This window comes from Eleutherodactylus coqui, chromosome 1 (assembly GCF_035609145.1).
Source record: "Eleutherodactylus coqui strain aEleCoq1 chromosome 1, aEleCoq1.hap1, whole genome shotgun sequence".
NCBI lineage: Eukaryota > Metazoa > Chordata > Amphibia > Anura > Eleutherodactylidae > Eleutherodactylus > Eleutherodactylus coqui.
Window position 1 is genome coordinate 51,993,329 of NC_089837.1, and position 15,959 is coordinate 52,009,287.

The 15,959-nt window shown below is 47.7% G+C and overlaps 1 protein-coding gene across 1 annotated transcript in view; it reads left to right on the plus strand.

Moving 5' to 3' along the window:
- Positions 1-333: 333 nt before the first annotated feature.
- LOC136620902 (cytochrome P450 2K6-like) overlaps positions 334-15,959 on the plus strand; it is a 48,070-nt gene continuing 32,444 nt past the window's right edge. The window contains exon 1 of the mRNA XM_066595972.1: positions 334-516. Within this exon, the coding sequence (XP_066452069.1) occupies positions 334-516 (183 nt within the window). The remainder of the gene's footprint in view (positions 517-15,959) is intronic.

A 15,959-nucleotide genomic window follows, 5' to 3' on the forward strand; every position in this document is an offset into this window, starting at 1 on the left:
GTAATATTACGCGGCGGACCCCGTCACGCTCGTGGGAAGGAGGCCTTAGTTTGTTTTTATACTTGTGTGTATTTCTGTGTTTTTTATATACCGGTGTGTATATATATATATATATATTGGTATAAGTCCTATACTCCAGTTTGTTTTACTTCTATATATTATAGGAGGGACTTTTGTTATATATATGGGTTTTATGAAATAGATATCATCTACCCCTAATATGTGATTTGTGATGCCCTGTGTCTTTTGTTAAAATACATCAGATGTCGTCTGTTACCTACAATATGCAATCACATTTATATCTGTCTTTCCATAGAGACCTTTCCCATCACCATGAACCTCTCTGATCCCACCACGTTGGTTCTGTCTGCCATTCTGTGCTTTTTTGTGGCTCTATTTTTCTATGGACGGAAAAGAAGTGGTAAATATAATCTGCCCCCCGGACCCAGACCGCTACCCATCATTGGAAATCTGCACATTCTGGACCTGAAGAAACCGTATCAAACACTTCATCAGGTAACATTCAGATTGTATGACTGTTGTATCCTGAAGGGGTCGGGAGGCAGGGGAATATAATAAGCTGCATACAGTGTAAAGTAAAGAATTAAAGGAGTTGTTCACTTTATATAGTATAATCCCTTTTGACAGAAGGGTCACCTGACAAAGAGACGATCACTGATGTAACTTCCACAAACTTTAATAGAACTTGGCAACAAGTGTTTAACTTCCCAACAATCACATTAAAATAGCAAAAACGCTCCTGGACATGTCACCTTTTTATTGTAGATTTCGAGTTCAGTATGCCTCATGTAAATATATTTGGTGGTTACAAAAGTTATATTCAAGAAGACAAGACAGAACAGGGTGGCCGACTGTATGCCATATCACAGTCAGTAAAAATAGGGGACAGTATTGAAAATAGCTGCATCTCTGATTATTTTGAAGATGGGGGTGCAGCTTGTGGACGTTTTTGTGATTTTCCTTATCCTAGTTTTACACGTGATAGTGAATGTTGCTATACGTGTCCATGTAAGAGACCGATTTGTGGACATAGCCAGCTGTGGGAGCCAGCATCGTTCTCACTGTTGCAAGGCTGCACTGCCCGGAGCTTCAACTTGAATACTAGTAATTGTGGAGTCCCATTAGTGGAGCGGGGCTCCACAGCCTCAAAACACGTCTATTCATGCGTGTTTAATAAAACAGAATATTTTGAACTAATTACTTAATATTCTCTGCCTCTTTTATGTAAAAATGTTGCACCTACACATGTTGTTTCCACTGTTAGGAACTCTTAGGCCTCATGTCCACGGGGAAAATCAGGCCCGCTACGGATTCTCCTTGGAGAATCCGTAGCGGGTCCCTCCTGCCCCGCGGACATGAGCACTGAAAAGAAGAATTAATAAGAAGTAACTTACCCGCAGCGGACCGGGAAGGTCTTCTCTTCTTCACGGGCGTATCTTCTTTCTTTGGCCGGCGGATGTACTCAGCACGTCGGCGGCGTGCCGGCAGCGCGCCGCGCGCATGCGCCGGGCACATCCGCCGGGCCGAAGCAAGAAGATCCGGCCGTGAAGAAGAGAAGACGTGCCCGGTCCGCTGCGGGTAAGTTATTCTTATTTTAGGTCTCCCGCGGATCCGGACGGCTTCCATAGGCTTCGGGAGCTGTCCCTGCGGGAGACCCGCACAAAAATGGAGCATGGTCCGGATTTTTTCATGCTCCATTTTTTTTTAATCACCTTTATTGACCATCCGCGGGTATTTATCTACCCGGGGGTGGTCAATGCATCCCTATGGGATGCAGATCCGCATGCGGGTGATCCGCTGCGGATCCTAAGGCCTCATGTCCACGGGGAAAATCAGGCCCGCTACGGATTCTACATGGAGAATCTGCAGCGGGTCCCTCCTGCCCCGCGGACATGAGTGCTGAAAATAGGAATTTAAAAGAATTTACTCATCCGGAGCGGGCGGGGAAAGTCTTCTCTTCCTCACGGCCGGATCTACTTTTTCGGCCGGTGGATGAACTCGTCACGCCGGCGGCACGTCGCCGGCACGTCGCCGACGTGCCGCGCGCATGCGCCGGGCACATCCGCCGAGCCGAAGCAAGAAAGATCCGGCCATGAGGAAGAGAAGACCTTCCCCGCCCGCTCCGGATGAGTAAATTCTTTTAAATTCCTATTTTAGGTCTCCCGCGGATCCGGACGGCTTCCATAGGCTTCAATAGAAGCCCGCGGGAGCCGTCCCCGCGGGAGACCCGCACGAACATGGAGCATGGTCCAGGTTTTTTCATGCTCCATTTTTTTTAAAATCCCTTTTATTGACCATCCGCGGGTATTTATCTACCCCGTGGGTGGTCAATGCATCCCTATGGGGTGCGGATCCGCGGGCAGGAGAAGAGTTAAAATCTGCTGCGGATTTTAATTCTTCTTTTGCCCATGGACATGAGCCCTAAATCATATTTTGCCCGTGGACATGAGGCCTTAAGGAGCTTTCAGAAGCAAACGAATACATGCATGTAGATACGTATAGGTATAGATATATGTATTTATATGAGTACATTTTGCTCCGATAAATAATCCTGCTTGCGTCTTCTTAGAGTTGCTTCACATCCTTCTCTGTTTTCATTTTTTTTTCACTATGAATTGGTTCAGGAATCGGTGTATGATTTGGATTATGAGATTTTTATGAATTAATTAGTAGTATTGCATGCATAATATTTGTGCCGTTTGCATAGATGTACGTGTGCAAAAGACACGCATTGTAAGTATAATTTTACTAACAGAGTCTCAGACGGTGAGAATAAAGCTTTGTCATAATTAACCTTTGAAATGTTTTACTAAGAGAGAAGTATCACACATGCTGTAGACTTTGAGTTGCTTACTTTGTAGGGTGTACTATACTATATAACCTCTTGTATTGGAACAATAAAACAGATCTTATAAGCATCACTTAAGGCCCATTTACACCAGCCGATGATCGCTAAAAAATCGCTAATCGGCGTTCGTTTTAGCGATAATCGGTGCTTGTAAATGTGCACCCATCGTCCGCTTTTCGGCCACTGTTAGCTGATCATTAAATTCAAGCTAACCTAAAAATCGTCCTTCACTTTTATCAGAAGTTCTCCATGGGGAGTGCTGATAGCGTTGTTTCCCTGTGGAGAACAAAGGATCTGAGCGCAGATAATAGCCACAGGCTATTAACTGCATTAAGTGAAGACTGCATTTGCACACCTAATTGGTATTTAAATAGCTGAGTAGCTACTTAATACTTTATGCAAAATGATCGCTCAAAGCTGTCACTCAAACTGTTTGAGCGATTTTTGAGTGATCATCTGCTGGTGTAAATGGGGTGTAAATGTAAATTAAGGATTACTCATTGTTTTCTACTCTCCATTGAGATGCAGCTGTCCCTATGATAGAGTCTGTAGCCGACAGCAAAGGCAGCCCTGTGCTTCAGGAATCAAAACCCTTCCTTCCTACACCAACTTTGCAGTTCCTTGTTTACCTCCCTAATTTCCTGCTGCCTTTTTGGTGTGGACCTTGCCCAGAGCTTAGACCCTAGATCCCTGAAATTATTTCTAAGGGTCTTCCATCGACCTCTGACTTTGTCATTTGTACCAATGTACACCATGATTGCTGGATCCTCACCAGCCCCTCTTAGTAATCTGTCAACCCAATCTGTGATGTGTCAAACTTGAGCGCCAGGAGGACAACACAATGTTTAATGATCCTGGTCCTTGTAGTAGATTGTCTTTTCTTCCCACTAATAATGGACTCCCCCACCACCAGGACCTGTCTAGCTTGCCCTGCACTCCCCTTCCCCTTCTTACTGGGGCAGTCATCTCCCTGGCAAGCAGAAGGCATGTCGTGCTGCAGCAATAGTAACCCTGTAATGGCATCTCCCCTATTCTGCCAACTTTGAAAACATTTTGGGGTGTGCCAGTTCAGAACTCGCATCCCTGGTTCTCTTCCCTCTACCCCTTCTAGCTCCCTGCTCATCCTGCTCTCCTGAACTACCATACTTGTCCGCATCTACCCCAGCGATTGTCTGCTCAGTGAACAGCTAGCTCCTTTCCATATTGCCAATGTGCAAGTATTGCAAGTCGCTCATTTAGATCCAGAATCTGGGCTTCCAAAGGCGCAACACGCTCACATCTTGCACAACAGTATGCACCATTGACCGGCTGGTCAAGGACTACATGGCACAAGATGTACAGTGCATTGCCAAGTATTGATCACATTCTAGTGGGGATCTACAATTTAATTTTAAAAAGAAATGAAAATCAACTAGATTGTACTCCTCATGTACCTCTGCCCATTCACTCTTCCTGATGTGCATCCCTCCATACATGCTTCCTCATGCACCTCCACCCATTTGCGCTTCCTCATGTGCCTCCGTGCTTTCTGTTTGTGTCTCTTGCCCATCTGCACTTCATGTCCATACTACTTTATTGGAATGATAGCATGTATCCAGAACACATTTTCTAGGTTATATACAAATGGCACAAGTTTACGCTGTTACACAGTCATACCTTTTTATACATTTTTTCATTAAACAAATATTTTATCCTTCACATATGACGTTTTATACATTATATATAGGGTGATTCTCTCACTAGGAAACCCAAACATTTCTCAATTACTTTGTGATTTTTGTCTGGTTCCCTGTGAGAATTATCTGTATTAATTTTGTTCAGTCCAAAACAAGGTCTATTGTTGCGGCAGCTTTTGTTCGCGGAAGATTAGTTTTTGATAGTGCTGTTTTGGATTTTTCTCTCAGTTTTCTCTAGCACTGGGGGGAGTGTCTATGGGAGTATTCTGCATCCTGTTGCACCAGCCTAGCAATTAGGAGGGCTGTTATTTGTGTCTTGGCTGTGGACACTGTGTTGATTATTCTCAGTCTTCATCTGATGGTTGTTGAAATCAGAACTGGATCTTGGTCTTCTATTTTTTCCTGCTCATCTCAAGCTAAGTACTGTGGTTACTGTAGGCAGTTGTATTCTTACTTAGTTGTCTACTTTTGTCTGAGGTAGGGACGGTGAGTCACCGAAGAACGTGAGTCAGGTGCATTCTTATTAGGATGAGACATCTGCTATAGGCAGGTATGGTCTCTTATTCTGAATCATATAGGGAATGTTCTCCTCTCCATCTGTTATTCCACATGTTACCTGTGGTGGTATATGTTCTTTGTTCCACAGTGAAAACATGGGAACTGTTCAGGGAGACCGGTTTTGGTACCTCCTGGTGAGACGTGACATCTATCTTGAGCGTCTTCTGGAAATGGCTCACTTCTCTTACAGTAAAGAACCCCCTTCTCTGTTAGTGAAGAAACCTACTTTCCTCTAGACGTAAAGGGTGCCCCTTTGTTACTGTCACAGTCCTGGGTACAAATAGATCATGGGAGATATCTGTGTATTGCTCTCTGTGCTCTCTGATAAAATGTATACATAGTTATTAGGTTGTCCCTCAACCATCTTTTTCTAAACTAAATAATGCTAATTTTGATAACCTCTCTGGGTATTGTAGTCTATCCATTCCATTTATTACTTTAGTTGCTCGCCTTTGCACTTGCTCAAGCTCTGATATGTCCTTATTGAGTACCGCTGCCCAAAACTGCATACAATATTCCATGTGTGGTCTGACCAGTGACTTGTAAAGAGGAAGAACAATGTTTTCATCAACTGCCCCTAGATCTGTTTTGATGCACCCATGATCCTATTTGCCTTGGCAGCAGCTGCCTGATACTGATTGCTTCAGTTAAGCTTACAGTTAACAAAAATCTGTAAGTCCTTTTCCATGTCAGTGTTACCCAGTGGTTTCCTATTTAGTGTGTGCAGTGACTGAGGAGCGGGCAACGGCCTATGAGACAGTGGGGGTAGGGTTTGGCCTTGTCACGGTAGCTCTACCGTCTCCCAACCGGAGGGTAACCGGTGACACGTCCAAGAGCTGAGGACAGGTTAATGAAAGGGGAACCCAAGTGATAGATTACCTTGAGTCCTGTTTTTTTCTCATGACGCTACCATTTCTCCCACAGCGGGGGATTCCTGAATGGTAGAGTAAGACCTCTCCTGTGTAGCTTCTATGGGGGGATTCCTGGGTGACGGAGTAAATCCACACACACACACGGGCACTGTCTAAGACACAGCCTCCGGAAACGGACAGGCGACCAGTCGCCTCACTCAACTTCATAAACAGAACAGTTCAGCAGTTATTTGACAGGTGATGTGACAGGGAGGACTCATGAGACATTATGAGAAACCACAGCTGAAGTTATCTGTAGGTCCTGGCCCGGTATTACACTTTCTTCTATCTCTCTCTGATCCTACCAGCTCACATACACAGCTTAGAACATGCTGCCAAAACACTGGGGAGTAGTAGTCCCCACACTTGCTAGGTCATCCTCTCGACCTCCTCCATTCTGTGTCTGTGGGTTGAAGGTACCCACATACAGCTGCCTTGCACTCCTCTATCAGCCAGGAACAGAGCGGAACTCTTCCTTCCGCTCAGACTCAGAACACATAACTCAAGCATCATCACATGACAGACAAAACGATACAAAACCAGAAGTCATCTACATACCAGACATGTAACTCATTTAGTGCTGCAGATATGCAATGCACACTAATCTTGCAACATGAAAGACACTGACAACACAAGACTGAGCACACATACTATTAAAGAAGGGGCCCTGTTGTACTGGGCCACTACATGTGTAATGGTGACATGTATTATCTCTGCCCATGTGCATAACCTTACATTTGTAGTGGCCCAGAACATTCTGATCCACTCCATAAATGTCATACATGTTTGTCCTATATAGATGCACTGTGCAAAGCTTGTCCTGTCATATCCAGGGTCTGTGTTACACAACTGCAGTGCTTGAGAGGTTAACGTCACTAAAATCATTGCCTGCATGTAGATGTATCAGTTTGTCATGTCATGTGGTGTGAGTGAAGGTATGAATAGGAATGCTTGAGAGCGGGAAAGGAGTCCATCTTCAGGAGAACGGAGAGAGTGCTACCACAGAGCCGCATGGAAGCATCTTCAGCTTTCATATAGGTAAGGATGGAGGAAGAGGAGAGATATCCTATAGCGATTGGAACGTGGATGTGAATGGTATGAGTCCCAAGAACCTAGAGAGAGAGAGAGAGAGAGAGAGAGAGAGAGAGAGAGAGAGAGCAATTACCAATAGTTTTGTATAGAGGAACTCACCATACAGGTACCGATTCACACTACAGGCTATTCCTGTGCGGCCGTCCAAAGTCAGGATCACCACACAGAGGTACACCACTGATACACACCCACACGCTTGTCATGTGGGATGATATTGTTTAAGCCCTTATGTAAATAATTTTTGGCAGAGAGTCTGCAGAGTGACCTCTACCCCCCTTCCTCCTCTGGAGTGCTCCCAGTCCAGAGCGCTACTGTAAAGATAACGTGGATTGTAGGACCGGTTTCATTCTGTGTATCCTCCCTGACCTCTGAGCTCTAGTTTACTTGCAGTTAATAGAATTGTACCTGCATTGCCTTGAATAATAATTTGTGAAAATTACTTCTTTAAGTAAAGTCATGACGGGCCCTAACTGTGCCTGGGGACCCGAGGTACTATACACAAGTCCCTGCTTTATTTTCTCCACTGTGTAGCAGTGTGTGGGAATGGTGGCGTCATGAGTGATAACTACTACTAGCCCCATCAACCGGTTTATTGGCATTCCCTATCCTAGGGGTGTCAAAGTAGGCCTGCAGTCCAGCTGTGGCCTTGGCTACGTGTCATCCCTCTGGGAACAGAGCCTGGTAAGTGTCGACATGACGAGCCAACACTTAACCCTCCCAGCTCTACAAGATAGTCAAGTGACCAAGGTCATCCCTCTGGGGTGTTGCACATTTATGTGTTAAATCTCATTTGATACTTTTCTGCCCAAGTCCCCAACTTATCCAGATCCTCTTGCAACCACCCTGCATTCTCTCTAGTGTTAATTACTTTACATAGTTTTGCATCAGCTGCAAATATTGATATTTAACTGTGCAATCCTTCTACCAGGTCATTACTAAATATATTTAAAAGAATAGGGCCTAAAACTGACTCCTGTGGTACCCCACTAGTAACGGTGACTCAATCTGAGTAGGCACCATTTATAATCACCCTCTGCTTTCTATCACGGAGCCAGTTACTTAGCCACTTACACATATTATCACCTAGACCAAGCATTCTCATTTTATGTGCCAACCTTTTATGCATTATAGTATCAAATGCTTTGTAGAGATGAGCGAACGTACTCGGCCATGCCCCTTTTTCACTCGAGCACCGCGATTTTCGAGTACTTCTCTACTCGGGTGAAAAGATTCGGGGGGCGCCGTGGGTGAGCGGGGGGTTGCAGAGGGGAGTGGGGGGGAGAGTTAGAGAGCTCCCACCTGTTCCCCACTGCTACCCCCCGCTCCACCACGCCATCCCCCGCTCCCCGGTGCCCCCCGAATCTTTGCACCCGAGTAGCCAGGTACTCGAAAATAGCGATGCTCGATCGAGTAATTACTCGAAACGAGTACGTTCGCTCATCTCTAATGCTTTGGAAAACTCCTGATACACAAGATCTAGTGACTCTTCCTGTTCCAGTCTAGAACTTACCTCCTCATAGAAGCTGATCTGATGAACAGATTTAACATCCAAACACATTATCTAGAAGCGTGAGTTCTCAATAAAGATTTATCTTATAAGACTGGTGTCTTCATTAAAAAGAACCTGTCACCAGCTATGAGCACCAGAAATCAATTTTGCTGCCCATATTGCAGGTTTTATGGAGTCCATACATACCCAGCTCTCCGATCCAGTACTGTCACCCCCGAAAAATAGTGCAGACTGTGCAGCCGAACCGCTGGCGCATGCTGTGCACGCACATTCTCACAGCGATCAACGGGGAGCTAGGTAACCTAATACAAAAAAGTCTACATGCTTTTTCTTGCAGCACACTTTGACCCCTTTGCCTGACCTTTGGTGGATGATTTTAGTGTCATTAGATTTGTGACAACCTCACCACCGCTGTAAAATCATAAAATTTTAGTTAAATACATAGAGTGACCTGTGAGACTATGTCAAGGTTGCTATGTAAAGTGTAGTGTTGCTGCGTCAAAAGAGAGAGTGAAGCATTGCTAAGTGACTGGGAGATGCAAGTGGCGAGAGGAGAGAGAAGAGGAGGGAAGAGAGAGCTCGACTACACGCAGGAAAATGTACTCTTCTCTGCAACCTGCAGCTATATGCACTCTGCTCTGCTACATGTAATTATATAAACTCAGCTCTGCTACATGCAACTATATACACTCAGCTCTGCTACGAGCAGATAAATACACTCGACTCTGCTACACACAGCTATATACACTCAGCTCTGCTGTATGCAGAGAAATACACTCAGCTCTGCTACATGCAGGTATATAGTGGTCTACAGCTCAGTGACTGTATTCTCTCTCTTTATGGATGTAATCTGTAAAGTATTCCAGAGATGCAAGATATTACTGCTGGACACACCAAGTATACTGGGGGCTCCACGGTAACATATACTATACAAAGTGGGGTAGTATGCCGACATGTTATATATACTAATTGACTGTTGCCATGTTCCCAAAACATGGAAGACCAAGCCGTGTACGGCAAACAGTTCAAACCAAATTCTTGGCTCTACAGTTCTTAAAACATTTACAACCATTTTTCCAAACATTTTATATCCGCGTAGCGAGCATCGGGTTAATCTTGTTATAAGGAATACCTACCCAGACTCTAGGAAACCTGCTGTATGAGCATCATAACTCATTATTAGAGATGAGCGAACGTACTCGTCCGAGCTTGATATTCGTGCGAATATTAGGGTGTTCGGGATGCTTGTTACTCTTAACGAGTACCACGCGGTGTTCCGGTTACTTTCAGTTTCCTCTCTGAGACGTTAGCGCGCTTTTCTGGCCAATTGAAAGACAGGGAAGGCATTACAACTTCCCCCTGTGACATTCAAGCCCTATACCACTCCCCTGCTGTGAGTGGCTGGGGCGATCAGATGTCACCCGAGTATAAAAGTCGGCCCCTCCCGCGGCTCGCCTCAGATGTCTTGTGAGTTAGCTGAGGGAAAGTGCTGCTGGTGCCGGAGCTGCTGTAGGGAGAGTGTTAGTAGTGAGTGTAGGCTTCAAGAACCCCAACGGTCCTTCTCAGGGCCACATCTATCCGTGTGCAGTACTGTGGAGGCTGCTGTTAGCAGTGTTGCACAAATTTTTTTTTTTTCAAAATCGGCAGTCTGCAGAGCATTGCGCCTTGCAGTAATACTACAGGGACAGAAGTGGTGCTTAGGTAGGGAGAGTGTTAGGAGTGAGTGTAGGCTTCAAGAACCCCAACGGTCCTTCTTAGGGCCACATCTATCCGTGTGCAGTACTGTGCAGGCTGCTGTTGCATATTTTTTTCTTTTCAAAATCGGCTGTCTGCAGAGCATTGCGCCTTGCAGTAATACTACAGGGAGAGAATTGTGTAGGCAGGGCCAGAAGACATATATTATTGATTGAATATAGTCAGTGGGCCCTCCATTTCCCAAAAAGGGAAACATTCTATTTGTCCTGCAGGCTTGCGCCAATTTATTTGCTGCCTGTGAAAAGTCTCTGCTGTGCTGCACTTCATATAACTGCATTTCTGTGCAACACATATCTTATCTGATTGAATATAGTCAGTGGGCCCTCCGTTTCCCAAAAAGGGAAACATTCTATTTGTCCTGCAGGCTTGCACCAATTTATTTCCTGCCTGTGAAAAGTCTCCGCTGTGCTGCACTTCATATAACTGCATTTCTGTGCAACACATATCTTATCTGATTGAATATAGTCAGTGGGCCCTCCGTTTCCCAAAAAGGGAAACATTCTATTTGTCCTGCAGGCTTGCGCCAATTTATTTGCTGCCTGTGAAAAGTCTCCGCTGTGCTGCACTTCATATAACTGCATTTCTGTGCAACACATATCTTATCTGATTGAATATAGTCAGTGGGCCCTCCGTTTCCCAAAAAGGGAAACATTCTATTTGTCCTGCAGGCTTGCGCCAATTTATTTGCTGCCTGTGAAAAGTCTCCGCTGTGCTGCACTTCATATAACTGCATTTCTGTGCAACACATATCTTATCTGATTGAATATAGTCAGTGGGCCCTCCGTTTCCCAAAAAGGGAAACATTCTATTTGTCCTGCAGGCTTGCGCCAATTTATTTGCTGCCTGTGAAAAGTCTCCGCTCTGCTGCACTTCATATAACTGCATTTCTGTGCAACACATATCTTATCTGATTAAATATAGTCAGTGGGCCCTCCGTTTCCCAAAAAGGGAAACATTCTATTTGTCCTGCAGGCTTGCGCCAATTTATTTGCTGCCTGTGAAAAGTAACCGCTCTGCTGCACTTCATATAACTGCATTTCTGTGCAACACATATCTTATCTGATTGAATATAGTCAGTGGGCCCTCCGTTTCCCAAAAAGGGAAAAATTGTATTTGTCCTGCAGGCTTGCGCCAATTTATTTGCTGCCTGTGAAAAGTAACCGCTCTGCTGCACTTCATATAACTGCATTTCTGTGCAACACATATCTTATCTGATTGAATATAGTCAGTGGGCCCTCCGTTTCCCAAAAAGGGAAACATTCTATTTGTCCTGCAGGCTTGCGCCAATTTATTTCCTGCCTGGGAAATCACTGGTAATACAGCATGCTGAGGGGTAGGGGTAAGCCTAGAGGACGTGGACGTGGCCGAGGACGCGTAGGCCCAAGTGAGGGTGTGGGCACAGGGCGAGCTCCTGATCAAGGTGTATCGCAGCCGACTGCTGCGGGATTAGGAGAGAGGCACGTTTCTGGCGTCCCCACATTCATAGCTCAATTAATGGGTCCACGCGGGAGACCTTTATTAGAAAATGAGCAGTGTGAGCAGGTCCTGTCGTGGATGGCAGAAAGTGCTTCGAGCAAGCTATCATCCACCCACAGTTCTGCGCCGTCCAGTGCTGCAAATCCAAATCCTCTGGCTGCTACTCCTCCTTCCTCCCAGCCTCCTCACTCCACTACAATGACACATGCTCAGGAGCGGGCAGACTCCCAGGAACTGTTCTCGGGCCCCTGCTCAGATTGGGCAGCAGTGGTTCCTCTCCCACCAGAGGAGTTTATCGTCACTGATGCACAACCATTGGAAAGTTCCCGGGGTCCGGGGGATGAGGCTAGGGACTTCCGGCAACTGTCTCAAGACCTTTCAGTGGGTGAGGAGGACGATGACGATGAGACACAGTTGTCTTGCAGTGAGGTAGTAGTAAGGGCAGTAAGTCCGAGGGAGGAGCGCACAGAGGATTCGGAGGAAGAGCAGCAGGACGATGAGGTGACTGACCCCACCTGGTGTGCAACGCCTACACAGGACAGGTCTTCAGAGGGGGAGGCACGGGCAGCAGCAGGGCAGGTTGCAAGAGGCAGTGCGGTGTCCAGGGGTAGAGGCAGGGCCAGACCAAATAATCCACCAACTGTTTCCCAAAGCACACCCTCGCGCCATGCCACCCTGCAGAGGCCGAGGTGCTCTAAGGTCTGGCAGTTTTTCACAGAGACGCCTGACGACCGACGAACAGTGGTGTGCAACCTTTGTCGCGCCAATATCAGCCGGGGAGCCACCACCAACAGCCTCACCATCACCATGCGCAGACATATGATGGCCAAGCACCCCACAAGGTGGGCCGAAAGCCGTTCACCGCCTCCGGTTTGCACCGCTGCCTCTCCCCCTGTGCCCCAACCTGCCACTGAGATCCAACCCCGCTCTGAGGACACAGGCACTACCGTCTCCTGGCCTGCACCCACACCCTCACCTCCGCTGTCCTCGGCCCCATCCACCAATGTCTCGCACCGCACCATCCAGCCGTCGCTAGCGCAAGTGTTTGAGCGCAAGCGCAAGTACGCCGCCACGCACCCGCACGCTCAAGCGTTAACCGTCCACATAGCCAAATTTATCAGCCTTGAGATGCTGCCGTATAGGGTTGTGGAAACGGAGTCCTTCAAAAGTATGATGGAGGCGGCGGCCCCGAGCTACTCAGTTCCCAGTCGCCACTACTTTTCCTGATGTGCCGTCCCAGCCCTGCACGACCACGTCTCCCGCAACATTGTACGCGCCCTCACCAACGCGGTTACTGCCAAGGTCCACTTAACAACGGACACGTGGACAAGCACAGGCGGCCAGGGCCACTATATCTCCCTGACGGCACATTGGGTGAATTTAGTGGAGGCTGGGACAGAGTCAGAGCCTGGGACCGCTCACGTCCTACCCACCCCCAGAATTGCGGGCCCCAGCTCGGTGGTGGTATCTGCGGCGGTGTATGCTTCCTCCACTAAAGCACCCTCCTCCTCCTCCTCCTCCGCAACCTCTGTCTCGCAATCAAGATGTGTCAGCAGCAGCAGCACATCGCCAGCAGTCGGTGTCGCGCGGCGTGGCAGCACAGCGGTGGGCAAGCGTCAGCAGGCCGTGCTGAAACTACTCAGCTTAGGAGATGAGAGGCACACGGCCCACGAACTGCTGCAGGGTCTGACAGAGCAGACCGACCGCTGGCTTGCACCGCTGAGCCTCCAACCGGGCATGGTCATGTGTGACAACGGCCGTAACCTGGTGGCGGCTCTGCAGCTCGGCAGCCTCACGCACGTGCCATGCCTGGCCCACGTCTTTAATTTGGTGGTTCAGCGCTTTCTGAAAAGCTACCCACGCTTGTCAGACCTGCTCGTAAAGGTGCACCGGCTCTGCGCACATTTCCGCAAGTCCCACACGGACGCTGCCACCCTGCGGACACTGCAACATCGGTTTAATCTGCCAGTGCACCGACTGCTGTGCGACGTGCCCACACGGTGGAACTCTACGCTCCACATGTTGGCCAGGCTCTATGAGCAGCGTAGAGCTATAGTGGAATACCAACTCCAACATGGGCGGCGCAGTGGGAGTCAGCCTCCTCAATTATTTTCAGAAGAGTGGGCCTGGTTGGCAGACATCTGACAGGTCCTTCGAAACTTTGTGGAGTCTACCCAGGTGGTGAGCGGCGATGCTGCAATCATTAGCGTCACCATTCCTCTGCTATGCATCTTGAGAAGTTCCCTGCAAAGCATAAAGGCAGCCGCTTTGCGCTCGGAAACAGAGCCGGGGGAAGACAGTATGTCGCTGGATAGTCAGAGCACCCTCCTGTCTATATCTCAGCGCGTTCAGGAGGAGGAGGAGGAGCATGAGGAGGATGAGGAGGAGGGGGAAAAGACAGCTTGGCCCACTGCTGACGGTACCCATGCTGCTTGCCTGTCATCCTTTCAGCGTATATGGCCTGAGGAGGAGGAGGAGGAGGAGGAGGAGGAGGAGGAGGAGGATCCTGAAAGTGATCTTCCTAGTGCGGACAGCCATGTGTTGCGTACAGGTACCCTGGCACACATGGTTGACTTCATGTTAGGATGCCTTTCTCGTGATCCTCGCGTTACACGCATTCTGGCCACTACGGATTACTGGGTGTACACACTGCTCGACCCACGCTATAAGGAGAACCTTCGCACTCTGATTCCCGAAGAGGAAAGGGGTTCGAGAGTGTTGCTATACCACAGGACCCTGGCGGACAAGCTGATGGTAAAATTCCCATCCGACAGCGCTAGTGGCAGAAGGCGCAGTTCCGAGGGCCAGGTAGCAGGGGAGGTGCGGAGATCGAGCAGCATGTACAGCCCAGGCAGTGCAACAGTCTTTAAGGGCCTGGACAGCTTTATGGCTCCCCACCAAGACTGTGTCACCGCTCCCCAGTCAAGGCTGAGTCGGCGGGAGCACTGTAAATGGATGGTAAGGGAGTACGTAGCCGATCGCACGACCGTCCTCCGTGACGCCTCTGCCACCTACAACTACTGGGTGTCGAAGCTGGACACGTGGCCTGAACTAGCGCTGTATGCCCTGGAGGTGCTTGTTTGTCCTGCGGCTAGCGTCTTGTCGGAGAGGGTGTTTAGTGCGGCTGGGGGAATCATCACAGATAAGCGTACCCGCCTGTCAACCGACAGTGCCGACAGGCTAACACTCATCAAGATGAACAAAGCCTGGATTTCACCAGACTTCTCTTCTCCACCAGCGGACAGCAGCGATACCTAAGCAATACGTAGGCTGCACCCGCGGATGGAAGCATCGTTCTCTCTCACCATCCAAAACGGGGACATTTCTGCTTCATCAATCTGTGTATAATATTCCTCCTCCTCCTCCTGCTCCTCCTCCTGAAACCTCACGTAATCACACTGAATAGGCAATTTTTCTTAGGGCCACAAGGCTCACTCATATAATTTCTCTAAAAAATTTTTATACGTTTCAATGCTCTTAAAAGCGTTGGAACTTTAACTTGAAACAATTTTTCGTTAAACTGGGCTGCCTCCAGGCCTAGTTACCACTTAAGCCACATTAACCAAAGCGATTAATGGGTTTCACCTGCCATCTTGGTTGGGCATGGCCAATTTTTACTGAGGTACATTAGTACTGTTGGTACACCAATTTTTTTGGGCCCTCACCTACAGTGTAATCATAGCAATTTCTATGTTCTTCGCCTGCACTCATGGTACAGAAAGGTGTGTGGGGTTGGCCTACACTTTAGCTACATAAATGTAACTTGGGCCTTGGCTATACTGCAGCTACTGAAATGGAACTAAGACTGCGCTCCCACTATACTGCTGCTTCGGAATTGTTCCTGGGGCCTGTGTAGGCTGCTACTATTACTTAAATGGAACTTAGACTATGCTCCTCCTATACTGCTGCTTCGGAATTGTTACTGGGGCCTGTCTTGAGTGCTACTATTACTGAAATGGAACGAAGACTGCGCTCCCACTATACTGCTGCTTCGGAATTGTTACTGGGGCCTGTCTTGAGTGCTACTATTACTGAAATGGAACTAATACTGTGCTCCCCCTATAATGCTGCTAGTGATATGTTAGTGGGGCCTGTCCTAATGCTACGGCTGA